At 56.2% G+C, this 11,206-nt stretch overlaps 1 protein-coding gene across 1 annotated transcript in view; it reads right to left on the minus strand.

Moving 5' to 3' along the window:
* Nucleotides 1-11,206, minus strand: part of BICRA (BRD4 interacting chromatin remodeling complex associated protein) — an 81,037-nt gene that overhangs the window by 8,435 nt on the left and 61,396 nt on the right. The window contains exons 7-9 of the mRNA XM_029924332.1: nucleotides 10,981-11,206; nucleotides 10,184-10,360; nucleotides 1-315 (exon numbers count right to left, since the gene is read on the minus strand). The exon at nucleotides 1-315 is cut by the window's left edge and continues 306 nt beyond it; the exon at nucleotides 10,981-11,206 is cut by the window's right edge and continues 51 nt beyond it. Coding sequence (XP_029780192.1) covers nucleotides 1-315; nucleotides 10,184-10,360; nucleotides 10,981-11,206 — 718 coding nt within the window. The remainder of the gene's footprint in view (nucleotides 316-10,183; nucleotides 10,361-10,980) is intronic.

The following is an 11,206-nucleotide window of genomic DNA, read 5'->3' on the forward strand; positions in this document are numbered from 1 at the left end:
AGGGGGGCCGGGGGCAGTGGGGGCCGGGGTGCTGGCAGGCGGGGGGACCCCCAGCTGGTTCTGGATGACAAAGATGCCAGGTAGAGCTGGGGGTGCCTGGGGCGGGGGGCAGGGGTGCAGGGTGGGCTCTGAGGGCGGGCGGGACAGGCTCTGGGGCTGGGAGGGTGGGCGGGAGTGGGGGCGGGAGGGCGGGCGAGAGGGGGGCCTGGCGGGATGTGGGGAGGGCAGGTGGGGGCTGTCTCCCAGAGGGGCCTGGTGAGGTAGTGACGGGGACGAGGAGGGGCCTGGGCCCTTGAGTGGAGCTGCTGCCGGGATCTGGGCAGGGGGAGGGAGGGAGAGGGGAGGGGGTGGGAGTCAGAACCGACCTTGGGTCCCGTTGGCCCAATACTGGGCACCCCAGCCACTCCCACCAAAATACTTCCTCCTTAGCCGCCCCTTGTCTTGAGAGAGAGGACTCAGCAAGGCTTGTCCTTACCACCCCCCGCCCCGCTCCACCCCTCCACCTGCCCCCACCACACCTCCCTACCTTTCCTCTGATCTCACCCCTCCCTGCAGACCCCCTCCCCCTCCCCCCTCGCAGGTGAGCTCTGCAGGGTTTGGGGACAGCAGCGGAGAAAGCAGTGGCAATGGCGGCGGGGGGGCGGGGGGAGCACCACACCAGCTGCCCAGCGGGGAGGCAGGGGGGCCAGGGAGCGCGAGCAGAGCAGCAAAGGGGAGGGAGGTGGCGGGACGAGGCGGCACCCCAGCCACCAGCCCCGAGGGGCCTGACTGTCCAGCTAACCTGGGAACATGGACACCGGGGGCTGGGGGGCCTGGAGGGCCCAGGACAGGGACGGCAACTGGGGGTCAGGGTCAGGGCCAGGGCCCGCTGGACCCTGGCCTAGACTCAGGGGCCCTCTAAGTGTCCACGGCGTCTGCCTCCGTGTGGCTGTGCAGCCGTGGCTGCAGCCCCACCTGGGCACGTGCGTATGGGTTTGTGTCCATCAGACTTGCACACGCGGGCCAGGCACTGGTCTGTTACACACGCAGTGGTGACCTGGCCCGTGACACACCTCAGACCGAGCACTCTGCACTCTCCCCCTCCCCCACCCCCGCCACCAAATCATGACCTCGGGGAGCCCCTGTCTAACCCGTGAGTACCAGCTGTGGGCCCCGCAGCAGGCCGGCCCCCTTCCACTGTCACGGGACCCACACCCTGGTGACAGCCCACAGCGATCCATGCATGGACGACCACCCGCACCCACTTATATATGGTCCCTCCGCAGCCCTGAAAAGCAGAGAAAACACTGAGACCATTTCACACATGGGAAAACTGAGGTCAGAGAGCCAAAATGGCTGGTCCTGACTCCCCCTGCCTCACCCCTGCCCTGTGACTTCCAAGTTGAAGGATTCAGGCCCAGAGGGCTCAGGGGGTTTGCCCAAGGTCACCGTGCTGCCTTGCTCTTCGCTGGGGCTCTTCGCTGTGAGCCCCTAGAGTGGGCCAACTCATGATTTCAAGGCTTCGACTTGCCGTAAGCCTCCAGCGCCCTGGACCCTCCTAAGGCTGGCCCTCAGCAACGCCCCACAAGGCAACACAAAATCCGCCCCCACCAATCAATCCACGCCTCCCTAAAGGCTTGCGACCTCTAAGGAGAGATCAGAGAGGCCCTCGGCTCTCATAAGGGGCTGGTGAGGTTGTCGCTGGGATGGGCCCTCTGGTCTGGGGGCTTTGAAAGGGTCAATACCTTTGGCCCGCTAATCCGCCCTCTAGGAATCTGTGTTAGGAACCATTGGGGAACTTGCTCACGGGGCGACCTGCTCTGGGAGTATTTAGCATAGAGAACTTGGGAAAACAACCCGCTCGGCCAGAGCAGGTGAGAAGCCGAGGAAATAAGGCAGGAAGCTGGCCACTCCGCGCTTCCGGGGCCAAGCGAGGTGGCCAGACAACGGGCAGCAAGCTAATGGAGATGAGGAGAGTGACAGCGCATCACCTGATCGCTGGACAACTGGCTACGCTAGATTACGCACCGTGGTTAACGGTGCTGTCTCAATGCTCAGTTTGCAGCATTTGCTCACTCTGCTGTGGTCAAGTAAGAGAACACTCTTGCTCTCAAAGGCTGAGACATTAAGCAGATAATGAGATCTACTCTCAATGATTCAGAATAAAAATGGACACACCTCAAGAGAACGGAGGATGAAGAAGGTAATATGGCAACACGTTTCCAGTGGGTACAAGGGGGTGACAGCCACTTCCAAGGTGGCCCCCGCCGGTGCCACCTCTTCATTATTTGGTCTCCTCTCTCCCTGGGTCTCGTCCTAGCGTTAGTCTCTGTGACCAACAGATTTGGCGGAAACGGGCATCCACTACTTCCAAGAAGCAGTTCTAGAGAAGACTGTGCCTTTCATCCTAGGACTGTCTGGTGGGTCATTTACTTTGGAGGAGGCCAAGTTTGGAATGAGTTTCAAGGCCCCCTCTGGAGAGGGCTGCGAAGGGAGGAGCTGAGGCCATTTGCGGCACCTGCGTGAGCGCACCCTTCGGAAGCGAATTCTCCCACCTGGCCAGGCTTTCAGGTACCTGCAGCCCTAAGTGACCCTCATGAGAGGCTGTGAGCCAGCAGCCTACAGCTACACTGTTTCCAGATTCCCAATCCTCACAAACTACGAGAGATAAGTTAATACTTACTGTTTAAAGCCGCTAAGTGTGGGGGGCTAATTTGTTACACAGCAGTAGATAACTAATACATCCAGTTGAAGAGCAAAGAACCGCCCATGGGTTCTCTGTACAGTTCCTACAATGTTGCTATTTCAAACCTTTTTAAACATTTAAACCAGTGAGAGAACGGGGCACAGGCCATGCTCAGACTGCGCACAGAACAGGAGTCACAGGCTTACCTATCTCCAGGGATGCTCAACCTCGTTTCTAATGAGAGGTGCACACCGCAAGTGCCCGCGGGAACCATTTTCACTCACTGTGTTAGGAATGAGGCGTGTCTCAACCGCACTCTCGGTATTGCCCTTGAGGCTCTAAACTGTTAGGATTCACCACAACTCCGGAACAACACAGTTCAGTAGCCGTACAAACTGTAAGCGCACGTTTCGTCTGCTTTGAACCTGCCAACAGGCTTCCCGGAAGTGACCTGATAGACTGGGGAGGGAGTGAGGTCCAACCCCACTGAGCAGTACTTCCAGCTGGAGCAAGCGGTCAAGGAAACTGTCCGATCGCTGCCAAGACAGCAGAGAATGTGCTACCTTCTGGCCGGTCAGACATGGGAGGGAAACATAAATCCACATTTACACGCACACGCTGGAAACACTGGACGTCTATACAACGAATAAGGAATCGTGGTTTCCTAGAGGGGCTGGTGGGTTGGGAAGGTAGACCTGGGGAGGGGCTTTAAAGCTCTAACAACTGGGGTGCCTGGGGGGCTCAGTCAGTTGAGCGTCCAGCTTTGGCTCAGGTCACGATCTCACGGTTTGTGGGTTTGAGCCCCGCGTCGGGCTCTGTGCTGACAGCTAGCTCAGAGCCTGGAGCCTGCCTTTAGATACTGTACCTCCCTCTCTCTCTGACCCCTGCTTGCACTGTCTCTCAAAAATAAATAAAAAACATTAAATAAAAAAATTTTAAAAACTCTAAGAACTGCTTTTCAATGATTGAGCCACGTGAATGGAATACCTAATTCTAAAAATTATAAGTGTTTTTATTTTGGGTTTTCTTTTTTTAGTTTATTTTTTGAGAGAGAGAGACGGTGAGTAGGGGAGGGGCAGGGAGAGAGAGAGTCCCAAGAAGGCTCTGGGCCCCCGGCACAGAGCCCGATGCGGGGCTCGAACTCACGAAAACCGTGAGATCATGACCCGAGCTGAAATCAAGGATCAGATGCTTAACGTACCAAGCTGCCCAGTCGCCCCCAAATTTAAAATGTTTTAAATGGGTTGGGGAAAAAAATTAGGCTGAAAGTAAACGTCACAATACCCCCCTCCCTCGCCTCCAATGTTACCAGCGGCCCTTGCATGGATTTAGTTTTTCTTCTTGGTTCTTTTCTGTGCTTTAGAAATTCTCTAAATCAGCACAAAAGGAGTTTTGCAGTCATGTTTTTAAAAAACTACACCACAACTGGACTGCTCGCCAAGAGAGCCTTACTGCCCAAATGTAGACGGCGCTCATGGGCAGTCTCCACCCACCGGATGGGAAGTGGGTGCACGCTCTGATCTAGAAGTTCTAGACCCTTACCCTGCAGGTATCCTCCTGCCGACATGCAGAGCCTGGGTCCCAGCACACATACGGGAGTGCAATTTGCTAAATACACAGGAAACTGCCTTCACTACTCTCTCGAAGGGGGAAGCACGTTAATAAATCACAGTGTGTCCGTCTCATGAAAAACAGTAAGACTACAGGACGTGGTAGCCCACGGGCCAGCTCTGGCCGGCCTGGCCTATCATTTCGTATGGCCCACAAGCTAAGAAGATGTTGTTTTACATTTTTTGATGGTGGAAAAGAAATCAGAAGGAGAATATTTTTGTGACTGGCAACAATGATAGGAAATTCAAATTTTAGGTCCATAAATAAAGTTTTATTGGAGCACGGACACGCTCACACGTTTATGTGCAGTCTGGGGCTTTGGGGCTGTGACGGAGACCGCAAAGCCCAAAATGGTGACTGCTGGCCCTTTACCGAGTGTCTGTGTGCCTGGGTTCTTTTGCCTTAGGGCGTTTTCAACACACCTGACCCCGTTCAAGCTTCTTTAGTGTGTGTGAGCTTGTTCATCACAACCTCTCGCTATCAGCCTCGTTTTACAGGGAAGGAAACTGAGGCACAGAGAAGTCAGTGACCTGGGGCCCGTCAGCGGCAGAGTGGGGATTCCGGGGTCCCCACGCCTGACTACTGCCCCACGGCTGTTCTCTGGGACACTGATTTTCAAACCACACCTAGTGCCTGTTAGTAAAGGTTCTGGTCATTTCGTGGGTTGTGACAAGCATTTACAAAGAATAGAGGGGCGCCTGGCTGGCTCAGTCAGTAGAGCATGTGACCCTTGATCTCGGGGTTGTGGGTTCAAGTCCCAAGTGGGGTGCAGAGATTACTTAAAAATAAAATCTTTAAGGGGGCACCTCAGTGGCTCAGTCAGTTGAGTGTCTGACTCTTGGTTTCAGCTCAGGTCAGGATCTCACAGTTCGTGGGTTCGAGCCCCGCGTCAGGCTCTGTGCTGACAACTCAGCCTGCAGCCTGCTTCGGATTCTGTGTCTCCCTCTCTCTCTCTCTCTCTCTCTCGGTCCCACCTCCCCTCACATTCTGTCTTTCTCTCTCTCCCTCTCAAAAATAAAAGAAACATTAAAAAAAGAAAAGTCTGCAAGTCACGGGTCCAAGAGAGATCGCTGAATGAGCAAAGCAAGATACAGAAGAACAAGGTGGTGAGCTTCTGTGTGTAAACACAGAGGGAAAGTGTGTGCCCACAGGTGCTGTCCCCATCGACCTGGGCCCTGGTTCAGACAATGAGCGGTGCCTGCCAGGTGCACAGGGCAGCGGTTCCCACCCCAGGTGACTCTGTCCCCCAAGCGACACAGGACAAACCGTGGAAGGTCTCCGAACTAAAGAAGGGGTGTTCCCGGCAACGAGTGGGGGAGGCCAGGGATGTACCCCACGTGCTACCGTGCATGGGACGGCCCCCCACAGCGAAGAATGACCCAATGTCCACGGGGCCTGCACTATGACGACACAAAATGGCACTCTACAAAGAAACTGACAGGGGTGGGTGTCCACACGGGGCAAGGGCCAGAAATCCATGAAAAGGAAGACTCACTCAAATTAATCTCTTTTCTTTTCAAACTGAATTTTTTTTAAGTTTATTTATTTTGAAAGAGAGACAGTGCAAGTAGGGGAGGGGCAGAGAGAGAGAGAGAATCCTAAGCAGGCTCTGCACTGTCAGCACAGAGCCCAACACGGGGCTGGAACTCACAAACCATGAGATCATGAGCTGAGCCGAAGTCGGAGGCTTAACCGACTGAGCCACCCAGGTGCCCCTGTGGCTTTGTTTTAAAGTCCACCATCCAGGGGCCTTGAGCCCCCTGAGCAGGGTGGTCAGTGTTCCCTCCCTGAAGGCAGCTGGGGCCCCAACAAGGGACAATCTCAAAAGCCAGGATATCGATGTGAACCCCGAGAGGGCAGGGCCGGGGCTGCGTCCAGACCTCCCAGCAAAAGGCTGGGCACGAAGCAGGTGCCAGGGGGAATGTGGGCTGCATAAATGAACTACCTGACCGTGGCGGTCCAGCCTGGGAGGGGCGGGCGCGCATGCGTGCGCGTGCGCGTGCACGGCCGTGTCCCGCGAGCAGGGACATGCGGGGGGTTCTGCGTGCCTGTATTCTGCAGTCCACCGACCTGCCCGCCTGTCCACCGGTCCATCCGCCCACCCACCCATCTACCCATCTACCTACACACCCAACAAACCTGCATGGAGAACCACGCACCCGTAGGCACAGAGGCCGCTGCCAGTCACTCTGTGCGGACCCGTGCACCTGTCGCTAGCCTGTATGCAGGTGGCTCGCATACACTGACCTTTCTTCTCAAAGGTCGGCCACAAACATCGTTCCTACTATCACTGCTCATGACATGTAACTGCTCACTGAGTGCCCACACTGTGCAGAGCCTCCCGTGAGGCTGGTGGCCATGTGCCCATTTTACAGACAAGTAAATGATGCCCCAGAGCACTTGATGCTAAGCAGAGCTGGGATTCACGCTCAGGCCTGGCTTTCCAAACGCCTCAGGTGTTTCTGGCAACAAACCATTAGGGTTCAAATGGCTCTGTGCCTCTGTTTGCTCACCTGTGAAATGGGGATAATAATACCACCTACCCAGTGGAGGTTTAACAGAGACAACGCTTATAAAGTGTTCTGAACGGCACGCGGAAATACAGTAAAACCGTGGTGTGCGAGCATAAACTGTTCCGGAAACATGCTCGTAATCCAAAGCACTCGTCTACCAAAGCGAATTTTAAGAACGGTTGGCTCAGTTGTGACATGTGACATTCCGTGTCACGGACGACTCGTATTGCAAGGCCTTGCTTCTTTATGGAGCTACGATTTATTAGAAATGTCTGCGAATCCCAATGTCTGTGAGAGACACTCCCAGAACAAGTTACTCACAATCCAAGGTCTTACTGTAACAGAAACGCTGTCATCCGTGAAGTTATTCCCATAATGCCCTCTTCCTCGTGCCTCTAATCCTTAAGTGAGCTCCCAACTATCCCCTGCATCCTCCTACCTCCCTCTGTCATCACTGTGACCACCACGTTGAAGCACTGTCACCTTGTCCCACGACCATCTCTAGACCTCCATTCATAGTGGCCACCAAACCACCTTCCAATGGAAGCCGGAAGGATCGCTGAAAATCATATAATCAGACAACGCGGTGGCCCAGCTGAAAGCTCTCCAGTGGTCGCCAGGGCCAAACTCATTGGCCCACAAGACACCGCCAACCTCTCTGACCCTTTTTCACTCCACCCCTCCTCCAGCCTACTTTCCATTCCTAGACATCCCGTTTCATCCATGCCACAAGCCCTTTGCACATGCTATTTCCCCACAACTTCTTCTTCGGGCCCTGGCTTAAAAACTTCCTCCTCCCAAAGGCTGTTCCTGCACACTCTCCCTAGGGCAGGACCCTCGCCTGTCTCTTCACGGGTACCCTGCTACCTTCAATGGTTTCCTCTAGCAGGCTGTTTATCAGTGGTGGAACTGCATCTCCTCTGAGAACGTTCTCTCCCTTTGATTCCACTGTGGTGTACTTGGCACCGAGTCAGCCCGCATAGGCTGGGCACTCGTACACGTGCTCCACTTCTTCAATAAACGATTTCCTCTGTTGATTTATCCAATCAATGCTCCCCGAGCATCCACGGTGTGCCAGGCCCTGTTCTGGCCACTGGGGATAAGGTGAGAAGACGTCGGACAGAACTCTCTGCCCTCAAGGAGATGACGGTATGGCAAGAACAGGGTAAATCAGGACACCAGACAGCCGTCACATGGCGGTTGGTGTGACGGAGAAGCGTGAACGAGGCAAGGGCCAGGGAGGGCTGGGCTGGAGGGTGCAGGCTCCGTCTGAGGCGATGTGGCTGGGGAGTGCCGTGAGGAGTAAGCAGGGTGACCCAGCTTTTCCCAGTTTGCCCAAGATGGTCTCGGTTTTAAAACTACAAAGTCCTGGGGCGCCTGGGTGGCTCAGTCGGTTGAGCGTCTGACTGCGGCTCTGGTCACGATTTCATGGTTCGTGGGATTGACCCCCGCGTCAGGCTCTGGAAAGCTTGGAACCTGGAGCCTGTCTTCAGATTGTGTCTCTCCCTCCCTCTCTGCCCCTCCCCTGCTCACATTCTGTCTCTCTCTCTTTCAAAAATAAATAAACATTAAAAAATAATAAAGTAAAATAAAATAAACTGAAAAGTCTTGCCTGCTAAAACCTCGTCGGTACTGGGAAAACTGGGGCAATGGGTCACCGCAGGCGTGCTGCGGCCTGGCTCGCACCCACAGCGCCCAGGGGAGACTCCATAGCCCCCCGGAACAGCGGACCATGGAAGGCTCGGGTAGAGAAGCTGCTTGCTAGAAGGCCTGCATCTGGCTTGCTCTAGAAACACCCCTTCCAACCTGAGTTGACCACAGGCCACGCGGCTCCTGGCCTCGCGTCCCCTCCCCTACTCCGCTTCTCCTCTTGCTGTAGACATGGCCTGATGCCATCTTGGCCTTGTGTCCTTCCAGCCCTTGACTCCGGACCTGCTTCTGCTCTACCCCGCAGTGACAATAAAAAAAATACTGACAATAGCGAATATTTACCGCGTGCTTACTCTGTGCTAAGCTCATGTTAACTCCTTCACTCCTAATAGACCTATAAGAAACCATTATCCCCATTTTCCACAAGAAGACATCAGGTTTGGCAGGTTCAGGGGTTTGCTCAGGGTCAGCACAAGGCCAGGCACATAGTAAGTGCCCTCCTTCCCCAAATATCTGTTTAAGGAAAGGAGAAACTGGTTGCTTACAATCACGTGGCAAATAGCAGACCCTGAGAGAGAAACAGTGGCCATTTAATGCCAAAGCTCATGCTGCTTTCTGTCACTGTCACCTTGCCGATGTCACTTCCTCCTCCTTTGCCTCTCCCAATCTATCCATCCACGAGTCCTTTCTGGATAAGTCCAACATCCACCCCATAAAAGCACTCTCATGTGTTTATGACTCAAATGAGACGAAAGCCAATTTTCCTAATATGTAAAGAGTTGCTACAAATCAACAAGAAAATGACCAGGAACCCAGATTTTAAATGGCAAGTGGTATAAGAAGACAACTGCACAGAAAACACAAATGGCTCTAAATCTACCAACACCAGCTCAATCGCATTCTCAGTAAAAGACACGCAAACGAAAACAAGATAGGAACCACTTTTCACCCACCAGACTGGCCAAGTTCAGTACACTGCTGAAGCTGGAGAGCAAGCAGCAGGCACGGACCGCACACTGCTGTTAAAGGGTGCCCTGATTTATACCCCACAGGGGGCGACCTGGTAGCATCTGTCACAACCGCAAGTGCAAATGGCCCGTGACAGGCCCAGCGCTTCCCTTTCTAAGAACCTACCCCACAAAGTGACATAGAGACGGTCATCCTTGGCAGTTTTGTTCATAATGGCTAATGGCTGGAAGGGACCCAGCTGCTCGACAACAAGGACAGGTTAAATAAACACTTGCACGTCTGCACAGCAGAGAACGGGGCAGTCCTCAGAAGAACGAAGCAAAGTCTCCAAGATGAGTCTTTGAATGACAGACTGGGCAAACCCGCCTCCGGAGTGTACTATCGTTTTTGTGAAAGGTGCAAAGAAAAGACTCCAGGAGAAAGGGCTTTTCAGTTAGGCCCCTGGTTACCTAAGGAGATACGACCCCTCCGAACGTGCTACTCATCCAGATATGAAAATGGTCATTCTAGGGAGTAATCGCCTGCCATGAGCCCCCCATCCATGTCCCTGACTACAGTGTGGGCTCCCCCAGGCCTGGCTCTGGTCCTAGGAGTCCATGGCTGCCAGGAGACCTTCAGGAAAGATGTGAGGAGCGAAGAACACCTCTCCCAAGCCAGCAAGACAGAGAGGCAGGCAGGGCAGCCAGAGCGAGGAGGGAGAGGGGTGCGGGAAGGAGGGGGTCGCAGGGGCAAGGCTCGGTCTGAGCTGGGGCAGAGGCTGTTGGGGTTCGTCTACCTGGGGGGCCGGCGCCGGGGAAGCCTGGCTGTCGGGGGCCTGAGGGCCGAGGCCAGCTCCTTTGGCGGTGGGGGTGGTCGGGGCTGGGCCTTGGGCGGGAGGCGGGGCGCTGACTATGACCGAGGCGGGCACGGAGAGGTGGGGGCCGTCTGCGGAGAGGGGCTGCTGGCTCCTCTCCTGAAACGGGCGGCCCGCACAGGGTCAGAAGGCCACCCCTCGGCCCCGCAGCCTCCCCACCCCAAGACCCCGGCCTCCCCAATGCTCCAGAGCAGGGGGTGGTGGGGACTGCAGGCGGGGGCACCGACAGACCGGGGCGGCTAGAGCCCGGGGTCCGGGCACCAGAGAGGCCGCTACGCCAGCCGTCCCTCTGGCTCAGGCCCCTTCAGACCTCCAGCTGCACCTCCCCCATGGCCTCCCGCCCCCTCTGTCCGTCTGCCCACCTGTCTGTGATTCTCACGCCCTCCAGCAGGAGAGCAGACAGTCTGTCAGCCAGCCGGTCCCTCTCCTTGTGTTACTGTAGGTCCCCACCACCCTCTGACTGCCCCCTCGGAGACATGCATCGCTGAGAGCGGTCGTGCCGCTCCCCCAAGCTCACCAGACGCCCCCCTCCCAGCGGCTGCCTGCATCGCCAACACTTGCAGCTCTGGCCCCTGGCCCCTCTCCACGGCGCCCCCCAATTCCCCTGGCCCTGGCCAGCCCCTCGCCAGCCCCGCCCCCGCCTTCTCCACGCCCCCACCAGCCCCACCCCTCCACGCCACGCTCCCGCCGACGTCACCCGCCAGCCCCGCCCCTGTTACCTGAGGCAGGAACATCTGCAGGGAGTCCTGAGTGAGGATGGCCGTGGTGGCGGCAGAGGGTGTCTGTCCCAGGACGATCTTCTCTGGGCTGGACGCCAGGCCGGGGCTGGGCTGGGGGGTGGTGGCCTGAGGCGGGGCGGCGGCCTGAGGGGTGGGGGCCTGCGGGGCAGGCTGCTGCGCCTGCGGCTGCTGGAGGCCCAAAGGCAGCGGCGTGCTGGCGGCCGGT

Source organism: Suricata suricatta, chromosome 16, assembly GCF_006229205.1.
Source record: "Suricata suricatta isolate VVHF042 chromosome 16, meerkat_22Aug2017_6uvM2_HiC, whole genome shotgun sequence".
NCBI lineage: Eukaryota > Metazoa > Chordata > Mammalia > Carnivora > Herpestidae > Suricata > Suricata suricatta.